The 21,544-nt window shown below is 38.2% G+C and overlaps 1 protein-coding gene across 2 annotated transcripts in view; it reads right to left on the bottom strand.

The window, feature by feature from the left end:
- Positions 1-21,544, bottom strand: part of ADCY2 (adenylate cyclase 2) — a 214,342-nt gene that overhangs the window by 13,387 nt on the left and 179,411 nt on the right. For both annotated transcript variants that reach the window (XM_064660924.1, XM_064660933.1), the window contains 4 exons: positions 15,229-15,348; positions 10,733-10,917; positions 9,187-9,271; positions 1,509-1,667 (listed from right to left, as the gene is read on the bottom strand). In XM_064660924.1, the coding sequence (XP_064516994.1) occupies positions 1,509-1,667; positions 9,187-9,271; positions 10,733-10,917; positions 15,229-15,348 (549 nt within the window). The remainder of the gene's footprint in view (positions 1-1,508; positions 1,668-9,186; positions 9,272-10,732; positions 10,918-15,228; positions 15,349-21,544) is intronic.

Here is a 21,544-nt window from a genome sequence, read left to right as displayed (position 1 = left end):
GCAACTAAGGAAAATGTGGACAAATTTCAATTTACTATCTGTTGACCTACATATCCACAAAAAGAAAACAAAGGCCTGATCTGCCCTAACATCTTTAGGTGTATATACACACACATGCAGAATGTCCATTAAGGCTCAAAATAACCTTTCTGACATTGAAACAAATTTGAAGACATGACAGATAGTTATATTCCTGAACACTTCCAGGGATTTGAAAGGATCTTCCTTCTTTGAAAACTGTGTTTAAAGAAACAAAACAGGAAACAACCTCAGGTTGGGGAGTTATTTTTGGTGTGTTTTTTCTTTTTTTTTTTTTAATGGATGCCATTAAAATCATGTCAAATCATTTTTATTTCAGTTGACATGATGTATTGGAGAGCTCAGCATATTACAATTTATGTTCTTCATTACAATTAATAAAGCTCATTCCAATCTAAGAATCTTGAGGGATGACAAGATAAATCCAGTTGTCAAGACAAAGGTAAGCAGATGTTGTTGTTCTGCTGGGGAGCTGAGGTGGAATAGCACATAAAAGAGAAAGCAATCTCCTGATGGTTTGCTGTGTTCAATGCCTTAACAAGAACTGGAGCTGAGTCAACTTGGCTTCCAGTCAAAGTCTGGAAGCATTCAAAAGAATCCCACAGCAATTTTCATTTGATGTGAGCTACCAAATGAGTTTTTGCAGGGAATACTGAAGTATTGATATGAAGTACTGATTAGTACTGCTTAAGGCAAACCACAGTGAAAGGGAAGACATCCTTTTTGACACAGGAGATCAAAAATGAATCCCCAAAGCTGCCTTCTCCCCTCTCTCATCAGTTTTGAAACAATTATTTGGTATGCGAAAGTAATTCAAACTTTTGCATTTAAGATGTCTAGAGCTGTTATTCTCTCTAAATAGTTTTATATTTTCATTCTTTTCTGCTTTATTAATACTGTAAAGGAATACTAGGAGCAGAACTAATTTCCACCAAAGTAAAGATGGATCTTTTGGGTGACTTTTCTGGTGCTTAGATTAGGTCCATAAGCAGTGAGTAAACAGGTAATTCAGTGTTCAAAACATCTTTGCAAAATTAACACAGACACTGTTTCAGGGAAAAGGTTAATTTTCACTCCAATAAGCAAGCTCTCCAGTCAACAGAAGAAAATTCAGAACCTGGTTGCAACTCCACTCTGATCACAGAGGAAAAAGCATCTGAATGCATATGATTTAAATTTAAATCCATGTTGATTCAAGCATCCTGTTCTTCCTACTCCCCACCTTTTTTTTACCCTCCTTCAATAGGCAAAGTGCATTGCCACTTAAGATAATGTCACATTTTTTACTTCAAGGTATTAAGGTGCATTCAGTGCTGCAAAGCAAGCCTTTAAGGTAGGCAAGGGGGAATGAAAATGACTGTAAATCTATAGTCTATCGGTATGGACATACTGTTCAAAACAGCATCAAGGATACACTTCCAGGATACACTGCTTTCTTACTGAGCAGAGGATATACAGAGACAGCTGACCTCATTCTTCAGGTTTCTTGCCAAGAAGTGTTCAGCTACGTGGGCTGGAAGCACATTCTCCAGAAGCACCCGATTTAAGTTCTCCATGGTTTCAATCTCCTCCCGCTCTTTTTTGAACTTGTTCTTCCACAGGAAGTCTAACCTACAGTAATATTCATTCTGTTACAAGAGGACACAGAAGTAAAGAAACAATAGGCATCTTGTCCTGCTGGAGTACAGGTTTAAGAGACAAAATAAGCACAGTACAAAACCCCTACAAGGCTATTCTTTGGCCACTCAAGTATAATTCCAGATCCCGCAGAAATCAAACCCCAAGCATGCACTATGTGACATGCATTTCATCAAACCCAACAAAAAGCCCCAGGAAAGAAAAAGAAAAGTTGCAAGGTGCCTTAAACAATGGAAGATTCATTTATTTACTATCTGCCTTTAGTAGATTCATTCCAGAAATCAAACACTGTAATTGAAAAAAATTAGTTTTGCAACTTAATATGGTTTTGTTAGTGTAGAATTTCACTTACAATAATGGGCGTTTCAGGAAGACCCTAACTTTTACCAACTTGAAATCATGTCAAGTCATCAGCCTGGTAAAAATAAAACAGCCCTATTCATACAATATATGTTCAGTTTATCAAATAATGATCTGACTATCAAAAATGGCCCAATCAGTTGGACCAACCCAACTGAGTTTTGGTTTTGTTGCTTGTTTTTTCCTTTTTGTTTGTTTGGTTGGTTGATTGCTTTTACACTCCTTTCTATAATATTTTATCTTTCTTTTCTTTTTGTCCCAGAGTTTTCATAATAGCTTTTTAGTATCTACAACAACAATACCTAGAACTATATCTAAAGGTGTAACATTTTTGGAATATCAGTACGTTTTGAGATCCAATCTCATTAAAAAGATGGTGAAAAATTCATAAAAATACATTTTTGTGGAACTCCATTTTAATATTGTCAGTGTTTTGTCATAAATTCTATGGCATTATATATGCAATAAAGCCTCCTCTGGCAGACCTCATTTGAGCTGATATAAATCAAGAGCTATTTCAATGTAGTCTAATGGTTTAACACTACCATGCAGTCTCAATGAAGACTATGTTCTTAACCAGGAGAATATGATTATGATGACAATCTTATTATAGAAAAACCTAAAAATGCTAGTTAGTGTTATTAGCAGTCAGTAAGCATTCACATCAGAAATGAAAGCAGTCCTTCTGACTGGACAGTGGCTGTCATGGCGCATAATGATTCACAGATATTCTGTTGAGACCACAGCCAAAGATAAGAGTAGAAAGTTCAAATTAGATGATATCAAAATGATTTCACAAGATTTTAAGAGGCAGTGAAAGTAAAAACTGGTGAATCAAAAAATGTATCTGCCAAATACTTGCAGGATGAAAAAACAGTAAGAGGAAAATGATGCCTCCTCTAAATGCATAGAAAGCAACACACTCAGGTTGCCTTTAAATTGGTTGATAAGGGTGTCATAGTTTGAAATTGGCCCCCCTGAGAGGCTGGGGGGGCTCAGAGGTGATTGGGTGCCAGGACAGTGTTCCCTGGAGAACCAATCACCACTTGTGTTGTTCGCTTCTGCTCAAAATCCTATATCACAGCACCGTAAGCTGTTGGCAGTGCAGTCTTGGTTGTTTTGCTGTTGGTGTCTGCTGCGTGTAGGTGGACAAGGCCAGGGGGTGGCTGGGCTCCCTCTCTTCCCCTCCGGGGCGGGAGAGGGGAGCCCTGCGACCCCCCAACTCAGCCTTTGGCTAGAGTTAGAGGCAGCATTTGGAGTGTGTGCTGTGAAGGAAGAGATTCACAGCACCTGAGGTAAGAGGAGAGAGGCAGGCTTTGCAGCCAAGCCCTCTCTTCCCCCTCCTTTTCTGCAGTGAAGCTGTAAGTGGAGGAGGGGCTCAGAGTTGGAGCTGAGCCAGGAGACTGGGCTGTGGAAGTAGGCCCAGCCCTTGGGAGAAGAGTCCCAGGCGAAATTGGAGACGAGCCAAGAGCTCGAGAGGTGCCTGTCGAAGCTGACCAGGGGCAGCCGAGAACTGATGTGGAGGAATGAAGATTCCAGGACGGGTACGCTTGATAAGCTAAGCTACACTACAGCAGCCTACGAACCGAGGTGGGACACCGAGAGGGAGAGATCGCCAGCAGCAGGAGAGCAAGGACTCAAAGCTATCTTCTCAGACTTCATGAGGAGGAGAGACTACAACAAACAAGTGCTGGAACTTGGTGAGGAGGGAGTGTTCAGGAGCCCAGAACACTCCCACAGCAAAAGACTGTGCTACATATCAGCCTTAAAGGCTGCTCCTGCACTAAAGTTAAAGGAGGGGCTTGAAAGGACTGACTGATAGTAATGTAATATATATATATGTATAGTTGCCTTTAGTTTGTATAGTATTTATTTGTGTAAATAAATGTATCTACTTCCCCCTTCCCCTACAGAAGCCTCTGGCCTGAAAGTTTCTCTCTGGTGTTAGGATAAATTGTTGAGAAGGGGTGGGGGAAGCCTAAAAATTGGATTTTAGATTTCTAATGTGGCTCAAACTGCTACAAAGGGTCAGGTACTATTTAGATATTTAATTACAAAACTGAAAGAGAACACCCATAACATGAAATCCTTGTTCCTTTGTTGACATACTCACTCTGTGCTAATATAAGGACAGAGTGCAGACCTCAAATGCACTGCAAGAAATATTCTGGCTCTTCTGACTCAAAGATAACATTCTTCTGAAAGTAAAATGGGTCTTAACATCTTAGAATGGATCACCTTGCATCCCAGGAATCTGGACTTGGAATGTCAAATAAGCAAACAAGCTGGATATTTTCAATAATTACATGTTACTAAAGGATATTTGCAGATTATAAGCAAATAAAGAATGGGCAGAGACTTAAATCCTTGTAAAGACAAACGTGAAGGAACAGAGAACCTGACAACAGATTTCTGCAGGAACTTGAAAATACGATTTTATTGTTGCTCTGTCATCATGCATCTATTAAATGGCAATTACCTCTTATAAAGCTTGAGGTCATAAACAGGTTTTTTTCAAAACTTTCCACATAATGCAAAATACATGCAGTATTTTTAGCATGTCTTTTTTATATGTATATTAGATATTTATACATCTAAGTATTTAGCTGTATAAATATACATACACATAGATGATAAATTCAAATGCCACCAACTGTATTCATGCAGAAAAAATACAATAAAAACCTGAGATGTCAAAATTTTTGGCATAAATGGACAGAAGTAAAGTGGATGCCTGCTGAAATTAGATATCCATACATTGTACCAACTTTGTATTGAAAAGAAAAGGTGGAAGCTAAGCTGAAGTCTTCAAAAAGATTTTTCTTTTTTATGAGCTAATATTAAATAGATAATTCATTTATTACTTTACTATTTAATGAATGAAGTTTAATCTGCTAAAAAAAGGGCAAAGAGAATTCAGAAATCAGAAAAAAAATCAGAATGTATTCTACAATTTGCTTTGAAATTAGAAAAGTCAACATATCATTTTTCAAAATTTATAATCAGACATTTAAAAACGAAAAAGCAATAGCTTATTAACTTACTTCAAATTGTGGGATTTTTTTTTCATGATATGAAACTTGTGGGGGATAGCCTGATCATTCAAAACAAACACAGTGTCAGAGAACTGACAAATAAATGGTAAGGATATAATGCAAATATTTGGGAAAAAAGTGGAACAACAGACCAAAGTACTTTGTAAAAAAACAATGATAAGGAAAAGAGCTATATAGACATATCGCCTAAAGGTGATACAATTGGAAGAGCTGACACCTCTTCTGTAAACATGCCTCCATCTATTACAAAGAAGTTAAAGGTCATGTGATTAGGAGCAAAATTGGAAATAAGTTTTCATTAAATTCTTCCAGAAAAAGCTCTTGAAAAGACTACGTTGTCCAAGAAGAGAAGGATCCCCTCACAGAAAAATGCTCACCAAAAAACAGAACAGAGTTTTCACAGCTGAGTAAAGTTGCCATAAGCATCTCAGCAGTAAAATAGCCAATGACATGCAGTGTGGATAAACACAATATAATCAATAATGAAAAAAATACACAGCCAGCCTACAGAGTAATAGGATATGTATTTTAGGTACTGTTGAGAAAGGATTTCTCAGCACGTATAGGCTACGTCAATACAGGTAATTCAAAGCAGGTCATAAGAGATATTTAATGCTCAATAGTGTTTAAATGGGAGCACACTTCTTACACAGTCAAGCCCACACCAGTCTCTGCCCAGTCTGCATTCTCCTGGGCAGGGTGCAAGAGTTGCCATTCCCAACATATTGTCTGCCTGTTGCCAGCCTATTTTCAAATAACTCTAGGTGTATACATGCAAAATGAAATGAGTCACTTGGTCTCAGTGTCAGGAAATGATTGTAGCTTATCCTGGCATGACCATTAAAAAAAGCAGTTCTACTTTCTCCACCTCACTTCCATCCTGTGCTCATTTTTTTGGCACGAGCACTACTGCAGCCACGTCATGAGTCCTGGAAATAGATCTGGCTGGAAACCAACCATTTCTCCAGGGTTAATTTTTAAGCCTGATCATTTCCCTGTTTTGGTGTAGAATACAGCTCCACAGTGAGCTGTGCCAGTACAAATGAGGAGACACAAGGAAAAGAATGAGCAGCTGATGGAAGGCCTACTTCTTCCAGCAGGGATACTGGATGTGCAGCTGAAAGTTTCTGTTGAACCTAAGTTGGCTCATAAAACTTGTAATGATATACTCTCCCTCTCTTCATCCCCATTGAACCAGAGACACATATTCCCCACCTCTGCTTTTGCATCAGGACAGGCTGACCCGTGGTGAGCAGGTTCACAGAGCTAGGCTTGTAGGAAAGCATTCATTTTTTGTTTGGATGAACATTTTGGTTACTCACTCTGGGGACAGTGGCAGCTTAAGGGAAAGGTAAAGGCCACCCTTTTCATCAGTGGCTATTATCTTAAGCATTTTTTTAAAAAAGCAGATATCAAAAGAAGAGAAAAGACATATTATCTGCAAAGTAGAAAAATGCAATAACAGAGAAATTACTTGTATATTACCCTCTGTGGAAGATGGGTAAAGAAGAATTTCCCTTTGCCTACACTGCCAATATGGCTCAAAAGTGTCCTGTAAGTGCCACTCAGTGAAAGCAGCAAACAGAAAGTTCAAAAGCAGAAAGACAGACACTGTCACATGACTTTTTATCAAACTGTGAAGTTCACTATCAGTGTTGGGAAGATCAGGAAGATAAAATAGGTTAAAAAGGGATCAGACAACGAAACAGAAAGCAGAGCAGCCAACAGCTGTTAAACACAGCCACAGGAATGCCAACAGACAGAAGGTGGGAAGTATATGTTCTGGAAGGATCACTCTATGCAGGTTGATTTCCTCCCCTTTTCATTTTCCAAGCATTTGCTACCAATAAGTACAGCAACAGTACACCAACAGTAACTTAAAAGGGCAGGTCTCACTCCAGGTATGTATTAAAATTAGTCCATAATATTTTCTTGTAATATTTAGACTTTCCTTGAGAGTGTTTGAAAACACAGGTTTTTTTCTCCTTTAAGGGAGAATAAATTAGTAGGAAAAATCAAAGCGTAAACACTGATGAGTTACAAATAAGTGGTATCATGACAAGGATTCTGAACCTACAGCTCTGAAAATGAAGACTTTTTCCATTACAAGATCATTTCTCAGTTGCCATGACAGAGAACACTTGTAGTTGTATGCAAAACAAACTTTCTTCTTGATGTGCCCGAACCCACAAAGAAATCTCTCCTTTCCAGTGATGAAGATAGCCTTTCTCTCCTTTTTTTTTTTTTTTGGTGTTGTGCCCACCATCTCCATCTGACACTTTGGTTGACAGGAACTAAAGATTCTCAACTGGTGCAAAGAAGCACTTTTTCCTCTTTCCAAGTGGAAGTAGCTGTGCTCCAGCCCTACTCTCTGTTACCATCACCAAATGAGCAAACTCTAATGCTGTGCTAGCAGCAAGACAGATGAAGAATGTTATTTCTAACTCCAGAAGGATGTTCCTCACTACAGCAAATACTACAGAAGCTGCCAGATAACAAATTTTTGTGTAACAACCTGCAGGGCCTGCATGGCAATTTAAATGACAGTCATTACATTTCGAGGAATTGTAATGTAAATTAGTGATTTATGAACAGTCTGGGATAGGCTGTTCATGAGATCTTTCATGGATTGTCTCTTCCATCTCAGAGTCCTGTCTTGTGCACTGTATCCTTTTGCCACAATGGGCTGGAATTGCAGCTTTTAGCCATGGATCATTGTGGCAAGATAAACCCACCCTGATAAGACCTAAAATCCAACCAAGCTATCAATCGAGCTATCATGCAAGATCAAATGCTGGAGCCAGGGTGTTGTCTTGGTGTTAATTATGCTGAAACCACCCTGTTTCATCAAACTTTGAATACATACCCTGCTTTTTGAAGTATGATTTGACAAATAAGCTGATAGCTGGCCTGTAAAGGTGTGACTAACAGTCAATCACTTTACACTATAAAAGTCCAGTCCCCCTCATGCAGTCAGGTTCTTCTGACATAACCCTTCTTGGCATGTATGTGTGGAGATCCCTCCCTTGGGCTGGAGATGCCCCACAAGGATACTCCTCTGAGCGTTGGTATGGGTGAGTTACATCAGATCTCTACTTAATAATTACTTCTTTTTGCTAGTTTTAATATAGCTGCTTCAATAATTGCTTTGTTATAGTGCACTATACTACTTTATGCTATATTATACTCTATAAATAGATTTTCAGTGTTTATATTGTGTAGTAAATAGTTCTGATTAAAATCTTTTGTCTGATCATTTCTATAAAATAAATTTTTATTTTATGTAAATATTCTCATTTTGCCAATCATTAAAACCTGCAGAACAAAAGTTTTTCAATCATAGCTCTATAATTCCTTAAATTTAAACGATTAATATAATCCAAGGCTAAAACTGGGTTTAGCTGCAGCTAGACTCCTCTCTGAGAAGAGGTCTAGAAAGCAAGGGAGTCCTTTCTGTACCTCAAGACTCACAGGTAAGGCTTTGCTTTTTAATAACTTTGTCTAAGCCTTCCACTCCCACCCACGACAATCATGGACAGGCCTGAGGATTTAGAGAAAGAACTGCCCTTGCATCTTTCCTCAGCTTAGTACAGGTAAGACCACTGACATCAGATTTGTTCTGAAAAAGCACAACTGGGTAACAAAAAGAGTAGTTTCCTGTTGGGTCACAGTTTTAGTGCAACCATGGCCTCAGCATGTGGTACACTTATGTGTGCATGCTACATTGTTTCTGTGTCTGCATCAACTTGCAATAACTGTGAAGAAAATAGCTTGTAATTAAGCAACTATGGGAGACAGCAGATGGATGCAGACAGATGGGAGCAAACCAGGAAGCTACAAGACAATATCGGTCAGAGTGACAAGCAATAGTCACAGTACACTATCAGCATAATGTCTCAATGACAGTTATTGGTGAGTTTTGAGGACAAACTGGAAGGTAACTAATAAAATAGCTTTATAGATGCTTCTGACACTCCTTTGAAAGGGTATGGGACAGAACGGAATAAAGGTGTTTCTTTGGGAAGGTGACAGGCTGCATGTGGCAGCTGGCACTGTGTCCACTGATGCACAGGAAGAGAATCATGCATCTTACCTGTCTACCCAAAACCAGTAACGTGATAAAGAATATGAACAAGGAAATTGAGCCCATTGTCTTCAGGTCTTTCAGTATTCCTGGCCTACAAAATAAAAACAGAAGTAAAGTAGGCTGCTCAAAAGTTAAACCAATATTTAAATAAGACCACAATTTATACTACTTGCTGGCATGCAAACTAAGAGCATTTAAATATTATATGCTTTATTACTTGATGAAACATCATTACGTGTATTATGTAGCTTGAATTACTTCTACTACATTCTGTGCAAATATGCCTAAATTTTGAAGTCCAATAATAATATGAGGATTTACTAAAAACAATATCCTTGTTTGCTTACAAATGGAGAGAACTGGGGGCTTATTCTATACAGGCAGAATAAAAAGAGATTTTTAATGCAACAACACTATTACCATAATAGAGAGCTTGACCATATCCAATGAATATGGAGAAACAGAAACCAAAGCACCTAACTCCTAAGATACCTTTTCACCTGAGAATTACAGGAGGCAGAAAGTAGATATTGTACAAAGTTTATTAAAAACTCTACTTTGGCGAAAGACCCTAAAGCTCTCCTCCGAGGCCACTGGAAGAAGAACCTCGGTGAGAAATTTAGGAGGGAAAATACCAACAGAGAGCTTGACTGGCAAAATCAAAACTGCTCAATCTATACCATCCCATGGTTCTCCATACCATCCCACAGATATCCTTTCCACTAATGCAATGAAAACAGAGACCTGGGTTTGTTCATTTAATCTTTTAGATTTAAGTGCAAAGAAAACCACACTTTTTTTTTTTTTTTTTTAAAATTCAGATCCTTTTCCATGAATGCTATATAGCACAGGAAAAATTATACCGAAACTCTACTCTGAATATTCAGACTCTCTGGTGTGGCATATGCCACACACTCAGCCTACACAGAAAAGAATCACCTCTTTGCCTTGAAAATGAGGTAGAAAATACATGTGTCCAAAAATTATTTTACGATAGTTGGAATTGGGAGTCATAAGTTTGGTCTTATATATTATCACCTGTAACAAAGATTTCAGCAGTCTCATGGAAACTTAACATACAAATTCACAAGTATAGCAAAATGAAACAAAAAAGAAAAACTGTTGGTCTACTAATTTTTTCAATAGCTCAGACTGCATTTTTAAAGATTTATACTATGTACTAGTTCTGAGGAGGTTGATTTTATTTGGCTTCCAGCAAATATGCTTTAGCAGCCTTAATGATGTACAGTCTGAGGCCCTAACAACCTTGATGACAACTTCTTTGTAATGTCCTTTATTATAAAAAAATTAATATTAAACCATACTCTACTTCCTACAGTATTTGCTTTAAATGCCTCATCCAGACTTATTCTTTTATTCTAATGCTCTGGGGTGTGACATTAAATCATATACTAACTGCAGCATGACAATGATTTTAAATTTTGACTCATAGATTACATAGCCAAACACAAAGAAAAAAAAATCTGCTTCACGATATAAGAAGTGCCAAAGGTAGTATTTAATTTCAAAATGACTGGAGTTATCCACCTACCTTCTAAGAGGTGCCATTGCATACATAAATTTGCTGTAGTCATCCAGCATGGGCCCATGAGTGTGCAGAAGGATAACATTGTAGCCCACCAATGCAATCAACATTATTACCATTTTCAACTCATAATTTATCCTCAGGAAAACAGAACAGGAAATGAGCCCTAATATGCAGCTGTATATAAAATACTGGCAAAGAAAAATCAAATGGAAAGTATTTAGAATTTGGCTCTTGAGTAGGAAATCATGCATAATAGAATGCTCAGGCTGGTTTAAAAACCAAGTTATTGACTAACCACTGAAGCATGCAATCTATCACAATCTGGGACACTATAGTTTATAGACAGCCAATAACAATCAGATGCTGGTATTTCATGAAAGAGACCCATTTTTTTTATTAGGCTTCAATTAACTGAAAGCTCAGAAGAATCCAGATTACACTCCTAATTTATACTCCCTAATTTTCACTCTGTGACACTTTTGATTTACTCATCTGCATTCATGGGACATCACTGTTGGTGTTGAAACCTAATGTAGGAGTCTACTGCCAGCAGACTCACAAAAGATTTATTCCTGTGCCACTGTAGAGTTTTCACTCATGCTCGAGTCCAGCAATTACCCTGTATGTATTGTTAGCACAGGGGTCAAGGCAAAATGTCTAATGATCTAAAAATAACAATTCCATTGCCTATATTTTCAGTAATTATAAACTGATACAACACACAGTTGTTATGAACCTCACAGATGTGCAATTTTACAAACTCTAGAAATATAGCCAGGGTAGGAAAAATACAAAGTTATTAACAAGGCCTATGCATATTATAAAAACCCTTCTGTCAAATCCTCTTGAGTTATGACTATATAAGAACACGTTCAATTGCTAAAAACAAGCCTTTTCTTTTTTGTCATATATATATATATAAAATACGTATGGTTGAAGTTAAATTCATGGAAAAATATTTTCTCTGGATGCCTTCTGGAAAAAAGGAATAATACATCATCACTAGAATCATTATCTTAATCTGTAATATGAAACACCTTCGCCAAAAATGCTTCCTGAAAATTACAGTCCTGCACTTTGTAAGGAAGTTTCCTTTCTGAAACTACAAAGCATTCTATTTCTAGACATGTTATTTTCAGACTGCTGTTGACTTGTTGATGGCACTGCTTTTGACAACCTGAATCATTAATTTTGGAGGATCACTAAGAAGAATAATTTTCACGGCACTCATCAGACAGAATTGATCTGCCATCTCAATCTCTCCTGTTACTGCAATTTGATTGAAGATCTGGTTGAAATAAGAAATAGATAGAACTATTGTTCAGAATCACCAAAAATAAAACTACTCTGATGGCTGCAATTCACAGGAGGTCACACTCTAATTTCAGTGCTGCATAAAAGTAGCAGCATCCATTTTTGACTCTGTAAGGCATTCAGTTTTCCAAAAAGAAACAAGGGAAGGCAGTCTTGAACCCACAACTGGATGCTGTTTGACAAAGACCAAGAAACTTTCAAGTGGAACAATCTCTGACAGTGTTCCATAGGAATACATAGAACAGATTGAAAATTTCAGATAAAATTCCAGACAAGGGTTGATGGAATAGAGAAGCGTGGTACAGCCACACATTTAAGATGCAGACTGTGATATTGTGTATGCAATGCAATATTTCACTAAGCAACAAGCAGATCTGTAGAGCTGGCAAGACATATAGCAGTGAGGCTGAGTGGGTGCAGGCCCATAGTCTGCTTAGCATGTCCCTTGGCTGCAGGATAATCTTAGCCAGCTCAGCCAACTTATCACAACCACGGAGCCTGCAGGCAGTTCCCATTCTGTAGCAGCAGTGGTGCCACCTCTGTGACCTCAGCTTTGTCTAATAGTGCATCAGGAAGTTCTCATGGATGTCACTTTTGTCTCAGGGCAGAAACAGTGAATAGAAATATTTCCTTTTAAGAAAATCCTCTAATAGCTCAAAAGAGAGAAGTACTGGGTAACCTCTCCACAGGCAGAATCTGCATCTCATGTTGTACAATTCAGGGTTCTCAGCATCTGAAGGGGCGTAACTCCATCTATCCTGTTTTTCCCTCTCGTGCTAGCTCAAATAAAGGGTCTTTTAATCTATACCTTACAGATTCTGAGTGCCTTTCTTACTGAGATCACAGGTCTGGTGCCTTGCACCCTTAGGATCCAGCCCAGTGCATTTGGTCTCTTAAAATTTAACACCTACAGCAGTTCTGTGGGTATAAAGATCTTTACTGAAATAAGAAGGGATTCTACACTCATGTCTATAGAGAAAAACTTGAGAACAGACATTATTATAACTTTTATTTATTTAACATTTGGAGAATGGCAGCACTGACACCAGACTGTATTTTGTCACAGGAATAGATATGTATATCTTGAAAGGTTCAACCTCTATTACATGGAAACTACAGAAGCATCATAGCAAAACTACACAAACCTAACCACAAAAATGTCCCTATAACATACTGTGGAATCTTTGCTAAGTCTTTAAAAAAGCAAGCAATACAAATCAGAACAGTTATTTTCAGAGGTGAAAGAGGAGGAGCATCAATTACCTTGCTTCAAAATGAACTTATTTCAATTGGCACTAAAACAATTCCCAAACCTCTTATTTGCTCATTTTAAATGACATAGTCAATAGATCTGTCAGGTCCAGTATCATAAATTGCACAAAGTTTATTGACAAGAATAAAGCTTATACCTAACACACAGACTCAAAATACTGAATTTTTAATTTAAGGAAACAAACATTTGTCAGCTTAAGTATTCAATACCTCATTCAGTGAAGACAGAGGAATTTTATTTCCAGATTAAAAAAAATTAATATCAAAAGTGGTAACTAAAAAGGAATTTACAGCTTTTTCAAGCTAGAAGTTCTGCAGTGTGTGAGGATGAAAACAATGTGTATTTGAGAGATGTTTTAAAGTTTTTAAAAATTTTGGCTAACCTAAATTTTTCATTTACTATTGTCAGAAGTGAAATTTGAATATAATTTTTTGGTGCCAGTTTATCAAAAGTTTCTTAGATGAAAGATTGTGTTCTAATACTTAAAGACAATATAAACCATTACTTGCTAGAAATGTGCCAATCACAAGCTGACAAACATCTTAGTTATACATGGGAAAACAAATGAACAAAGAAACAGCAGATTGAATCTTAGCAGTAAGTATAATTTATGAAAACTATATCCTTTAGATGTTTGTTGGAAAACTTACTGGTAAAAAAGAAAACAAAATGCCTTTCAAGATGCTCAAAACTATAACAAGAAATACAAAAGAAGATGACTAGAAAACCTGATAACTAAAGAAACAAACAAATATAAATAAGCACTGGAAAAATTTATTTCTATGTGCTTGTGAGTGTGAACACATGCAGAGGATGGGAGAAGGACTGCATAATTTCTTTGTCAACAGGATTACTTGATGTCAGACCAAAACTAAACATAAGCACCTATCCATACCTGGCGGCATTAAGTTAGCTAAAGCTGAAAATAAGAAACAGAAACTAATCTTCCTCTGTAACTTTACCAGGGAGATGATGAAAATCTGTAAGTGCTGCAGTTACTGCTTTTTTTCCAGGAGAGTTCTCTACATAGTTAATATCAACATCTTGCTTTTTGTGTGTGCCCAGGATTGTTTTGTTTGACCTAGTGAATAGCTGTTCCATTTAAAATATACTGTGTGGAAATCAGCATACACCATTTTGGTAATGGTCTCATTATTTCACCATAGAGATACAATCATCTCCCTTCTCTTGCTGACACCAGCTTATTCATCCAAAGACTGTTGACCTATTTTGACGCAATATACAGCTTGTTATATTCAACTGGAGGTCTTTTGTGATCCTTTTAAGAATAACAGCTCTCTAGAAAATAGTTCCCATTTTTTGCAGCAATGTCTTCCCCAACCTGGTCTTGCATGTGCTGTTACGCTTTTGTTCACACTAAGACATCTTCTACAGATCAGTTCAGATCTTTTAAGCAGTTTATATAGTGGTTTATATGAGTGTTTTATTTTCATCCCTCTTACCCCACCTCTTAATCAAATATGCAATGACAGAGGTGTGACAATCACAGATTTCACACTTACTGTCAATGATGAAAATGGTGAATCTTTTCAGGTCAGCCACTGGTCCTTGTGAAACCTGTCTGCAGATCAACCTGACTTTCAGTGCTTTGCAGACGCTGTGTGTTATCCCGATATCTTGTAAAGCGTTGACATGGGTGAGCTATACTTCCTAGTTATTATGCTGTTTCCTGCTTTTTTAATCTGACATTCATTAAAACCTCTATTTTTAGAAGTACCAACCTCCTTTAACTTCCCACTTACTTCGAATGCAGTTGCAGGTGACTGAAAAAAAAAATCAATCTTTTACATCAGTCTTAAAAACTGGTGGGTGTTTAACTTCAAGCAGATCTGGCAACAGTCAATTTAGTGTAATTGTTGGAAACAAACAAAGAAATGTAAAATGAACTTACCGGTAGGAAAAAACAGTTGTTTTGTATACACCACCGTGTATGATTACTTGAATTAGGAAAACTTGCATTTGATGAATTAAGAACTGAGGGAAAAGCTATCACAGCACTATCCAGGAAAAACTAGAAAAAAACCAACATACAATCCATTAGCTTGACAGCTGCTTAAGGTCAAAATAGAGAACAGAAACGGAGAAGCAGAGAAAGCCTTGCCAGTAACCATTCAACTTTGGTATTTCACTGAAAACTTAAATAGTGAAGGGGAAATGACATCACACGATTACTTATTCAAGCATCCTCAAACAAAAAAACTTTGTTAACCTTCATCTGACACTTTCCATTTGAATAAAAGACAAAAGGCTCTTTGTTACATTACTTTCATATATATCAGAAGCTCACACACATAAGAGACGATGAAATAAATTCAATATGAATAATTCCTTGGTTTACCTCAATTGAACGTCCTATTTAAACATAGGAAGAACTAAAGAAAGAATGAGAAGTATTAATTGAAGTTGGTTTATGCAGATGTAATAACATAACAATGTTGGTAATAATATTGGAACTAATGTCATTGAAACAGAAAAGTGGATCCGGTATCTCCCGGGTCATCAAATTCAGTCAGTTACCACATGGGAAATCATCATCATACAGACTCCCTTGATGTAGTGATCCAGTGCTTTCTTAATGATTTAGATTTTGGTGACTATGTTAATACCAGTAGTTTGAATCTCAACATTTAATTTCTTTCTACATTTAACCACTATTCATGGCCAGTTCGCATGTTTTTCTTCTCGTAATAATCTCATGCTTTAGCTTTCAGATAGCTCCTTTCTCTCCCTAGTATTTACATTCCTAATACTTAATGCCATCTCAGTCTTCATTATGTTCATCAATCTATGTTTTTCTAGTTTCTTTCCTGAAAACAAGCTCTTCATTTCCCTAACTGTTCTAGTAGTCCCACTCTGTACACACCTCTTTCAATTCCATCTTCTCGGTGACCAAAACTGCAAACACACTTCCCAGATTTTATCAGTGAGTCATGCAGTAGCACTAGTGCTAATTCTGCAGAAAATATGTTTTCATACATCCTAGAATCATAGAATCACAGAATAGTTAGGGTTGGAAGGGACCTCTGGAGATCACCTAGTCCAACCCCCCAGCCAAGGCAGGGTCACCTAGAGCAAGTTACACAGCAACATGTTCAGGTGGGTTTGGAATGTCTCCAGAGAGGGAGATTTCATGACCTCCCTGGGCAGCCTGTTCTAGTGCTCTGCCACCCTCAATGTCAAGAAGTTCTTCCTTGTGTTGAAGTGCAATTTCTTGCATTTTAGTTTATGGCCATTGCTCCTTATCCTGTTGCTGGGCACCACTGAAAAGAGTCTGGTACCATCCTCTTAGCACCTACCTTTGACATATTTACATATATTGAATAAACTGAATATATAAATTGAACCTGTACATGTAAAATTATGCTCCTTTGCTCACAGCTGCAAAACCTTAATAGCTCACTGTACCTCATGCAACTAGGGCTCAGACAGATCATGAAGCTATAGCTGTTTTAATACATTGCTGCACATTGACATCACCCCAGCCACTAACATCATGCTCAGCAAATGTGAGGTAGCTTTCCTTCATTGGGACTCTCTAAGGCAAATGCAGTTTGTACTTATCGTGAGTTAAGAGTAGCCACATGGATGGTTACTGTGATTCAGTTGAGTTGACATTAAACCCACATAATTAATTAAAATCCTGCACTCATCACATCTCTATCTGGTGAGCTTCCAACATGTATCAGAAATTCTTGACACTACTCTGTCAACCCAACCATAATCTTGAGCTCTGCACTATGAAATTTAATTCTAGTTCTTTTACTCAAATCCTCAGCTGACTTCTTCCTTTCTGAAATCCCAAGCCTTCCCTCACAGACACTGACTGTCACCTTAATTTCATTAGTAAATTTCACAGTCCCTCTTACATACTAAATATGAAAATCCACACTGGGTTGACCATATTAGACCATAGCAGACCACAGCAGAGCTCCACAGGTTGCCTCCCTCTCATGCGCTGTTCTCTGCAGGTAGTCAGTGTGTGACCCATCTCTAAATTCTTTCCCCATCTCTGGCTTTACCTACTATTACAGAGAAAATCAGCACAGTTTCAGCACAGATCAACCAAATACGACCAAAATGCTTTGTTGATTTACTAACACTAGAGCTGGTCAGCCACTGCTCTGTGCAGCCAAGTCTTGAAAACTTCCAAGGATAGAGACCCCACAATCCCCCCTGGCAACAGTCGCAGCACTGGACTACATGCACAGTAACTTTATCTTTTTAGAGACTATCCAAACTCCCATGCCACCGTAACTGGTGAGTGCCCTTTGATATGTTTTGTGGCACTGCTTAGAAGAGCTTAAAACCATTATCTGTTAACACCCCTTCAACACAAGTCCAAGGTTGTGGACTTGCAAAGGTTATCAAAATGCCACCTACTACCAATACCAAGTTGGCACACTTTGTACACTTGCACCGTCAGGTTGTGTTCCTTCACTAGCATACTACTCTGACTATATATGTGAAACTACACATAATTAACCCGCAATCGGTGAACTATACAGCCAGGATCAGTATCAGTAACACAACAGATCAACCATGAAACCAGGCTCTACAAAATCTTAATAAACACCTACAGATTTTGGAACACCCTTCTATAACTGATCTCAAAGAGCTCTAATGGCTCGTACATGCATGATTATATGCACATCTGCCTCTTCTCACAGGATGCGTGGAAACACACACACTCTTCTGGGAATGCAGGTTACCCTATCTGCACACTCCCCTGTAAGGAGATGTGGGTGCTCTAGTTCCATGTGCACTTGTGCAACTCCCTACAAACTGTTAAGGCACATGCTAGAGACAGAGCACCCTGTGAGCTCCTGCGCACAGACAAACCTGAGGTGTGGGTCCCTGCTCGTCACAGCCAGCATTGTTGTCTGCCAGGTACAGAGCAGGCAGCCCACAGTATCTGACAGGGAGGCTGCTCTTGCTGACTGGGGCAGAGGTGTGATGGCAGAGGGGTGACTTAGGATTCTTCTTAAACCAGGTTTGGACACTCAGCTGTTTCCACTCATAGCTCTATGTCCGGTTACACATTTCTGTGTTTCTTTTGTACTTCTTTTCCCACGATTTCCTTCTTTACTTCAGAATTGTTTCTGAGGTTGCTTGGTTACTTTTTAAGTCAGCTCAGGCCACCCTTCCTCTTTAACAGGAACAATTTTGGGCAAAGGCCTTTCAGACAGCTTTAAGCATTTAATCCCCTGCTTGCCTCCAAGTATTTAATAGCTGTTGTTAACAAGGGCATTTGCCAAGGGTCACCCACTAACAGTGCATATACTTTTTCTGTAAACATGAAATAACTATTTAGTTTTAGAATCCCACCCTATGCATGTCCACAGAGCAAAAAATTATATAACACAAAAAACTCAAATGCAATTATATTATATAAACATATATGGTACATATATATTTTTATATATATTAATTTATATTAAAGTATTTTGGTTTTGAACTTTATACAGGGCATTTCTGACCTATAAATGTTACCTATATACACAGAACACTGGATGAAATATGGTGTATCTATGAATACTTGAATAAATATAAAAATGGAAAAAAAGGATATGGAAACGTCGTCACCTCCCATGAGCTAAACAACACTTATTCTGAATGATGTGTTTGTACTTATCTTTCTTGTCTCTCATCACTTACCTACATGTGCTATGAAGCTTTGAAGATATATATTGTTCTTCAACATAGTATTTTTTGTAAAAGTCAATTCAGTCCTACTAAGCAGTCACACCTACTCAAATGACTCAAATGAAAGCAGTATTTTTTGTGAATACCTATGTTTTCCAGGGAACATCTGAGCATGCTACCATTAAATTCTCATTTTAACTTCACATATTCTAACAGCTTTTTCTTTTCTTGTGTTTGTATAATTTGCAATTCTCGGTTGTGAGTTTTTTGCTTCACATGATGAAAATACCTGCTGTGCTGCTATTTATTTCAATAGGAGCCATGTGGTAACAGACCCTCTCCCCAAAAAGAGGGATAAGCAAGTTAGTGCATCTCTCTTGTTACCTGACCAAGAATCATCAAAAGACAACATACATACATAATACACTAATATAGATCTCACAAAAGGAAAAAAAAGAAGCCATATTTCTCATTAAGGTATGAAAGTACTTGGATGTCAAATGCATATCACAGCTTCCTTTGAAAAATGCCAGTTGGTCTGGCAGTTGAATCAGGATTTTTATCCACATATCCTCACATGAATACCTCAAGAATACTGTGGAGGATCCCAAATTCTGGTATCATTTCTCCTATTCACAAGCTCATAAGCAGGAATTTAAGGAGAGCCTGGAATGCTAAGTACCTACCAAGACTATTAAGCATTTTTTAAAAAAAGAAGAGCTGATGCCGAGATATCAGTTAGCTGGAAAAGGATGATGAAGATCTAGAGAGTGCAGTGCATTTAGCAGAATTTTTAGAGCAGTTTGGGTTTGTACAAGATTTCTTAGCTTCGGAGTGTTCATGCATCTATATGAGAGACACATCATCGTCATGTGGCGTGTCTCTTGTTAACAGTCAAAATGTACCAAAGTCAATTGCTCAATAATTTCATGTTTTATGAAAGTTTGTGTGCCAAGTGAAAATACAGAACTACCTTTGTGCCACCACGTATTCAGGTCCCACCCTCCCTGTAGAGGCAATATGCAGTGGCAAGCCACTGCCTTGTTCAAAGCTTTCACCAGCACCAGATAGGAGAGATGAGAAGCCTGCTGAGCCTTTACAGACTCAGATACCACCATGGTATTTGATACATACGAAGAGATGCTCACTTACAAGGTTTCATCTTTGTTGGTCTGTGGAGCAAATGGTCATGTGACAGCAAGACTCTCCCCACACACCTGAAAGACACCAGAACTGCTGCAAATATTTCAGAACAGTGTCTCACCTGCTGCTGCATCCCTGCTAATCTCATGTATCTAGACTGATATTGCTTTCTGTAAGTTTCCTAAATCCTATCTATAATCTGAAATAGATTTGTGATGGGGCCCTGCAAGTACCACTTAAATAACGTGACTGCAGCTCTGCATTCCTCTTTCTCCTTCCAGTTCCCAGGCCAGGTCAATCTCTAGGCAGTGTCTGCTTATTGTCCTTGAAAGACATGCATTAGGTACCCTCCAAAATGGGGGCTTCAATGTGCTAGGCACTGTGGGGATATATAATTAGAGTATATCTGCCAAGGACCTTGCTTATTAAAAAGGTCAGCAACTGTATTAAGAGTCAGCTTCACTAAGTGGATGGTATATTAAAGAAACCAACTTTCCTCTATAAGAATGAAAGCAGGCTTGCTTAATTATTTGTCATTATTTAAACACATGATATCATTCGTGACTAGAGGGGGCCAACACTTTCATCATTTAAGGCAGCTCATGTTCACAGACATACATTAACGGTGGAGCAAAAATAGTCAAACCTCTGTCAGTCTTCACATTTCAAAAGACATGTTCTTTAAGAGGAAACAGTCCAGTTGCTAAAAATTCACTGAATGAAAAGACAGGAAAGCAAGTAATATCCAGAGGAGAGTCACAAAGATAATCAGAGGGCTGGAGCCCCGCTCCTATGAAGAGAGGCTGAGAGAGTTGGTGTTGTTCAGTTTGGAGAAGAGACAGCTCCAGGGAGACCTCCCAGTACCTAATGGGGCCCTATAAGAAAGATGGAGACAAGCTTTTTTGTGATAGGACAAAGGGTAATGGTTTCAAACTAAAAGAGAGTGGTTTCAGACTAGATATAAGGGAATATTTTTTTTTATGATGAGGGCTATGAGGTACTGGAACAGGTTTCCTAGGGAGGTGGTGGATGCTCCATTCCTGGAAACAAAGTCAGGTGGGACAGATGTCCATGCCCATGGCAGGGGGGTTTGAACTAAATGACCTCTTAAGGTCCTTTTCAATCCAAACTACTCTATGATCCTGAATCTTAAAGTTGGTAGTCAGAGAACCTTCCTAGGACAGTATAGCCCTAAGATCCTGTTTCTGTGTCAAGAACCATTCACGCATTTGATGCAGAAGTCACTGAAACCAAGAGCTGTTCCAGGATTCTTTCATCATGCCATGTTTCTTGAAATCACATGAATCCCAGAAGATGGTGAGGCACAATCATTGTATGCAGTCATTCATTCAGCTTCCAAGTATCAACCCCTTGCAGTCATGCAGTCCTATCATCTCTCTGAGACGTCTGGATTGTTCCCC

This window comes from Pseudopipra pipra, chromosome 1, assembly GCF_036250125.1.
Source record: "Pseudopipra pipra isolate bDixPip1 chromosome 1, bDixPip1.hap1, whole genome shotgun sequence".
NCBI classification, from domain to species: Eukaryota; Metazoa; Chordata; class Aves; order Passeriformes; family Pipridae; genus Pseudopipra; species Pseudopipra pipra.
The sequence above is the reverse complement of the archived record's forward strand: the minus strand, read 5'-3'. Positions and strand labels throughout refer to the sequence as shown.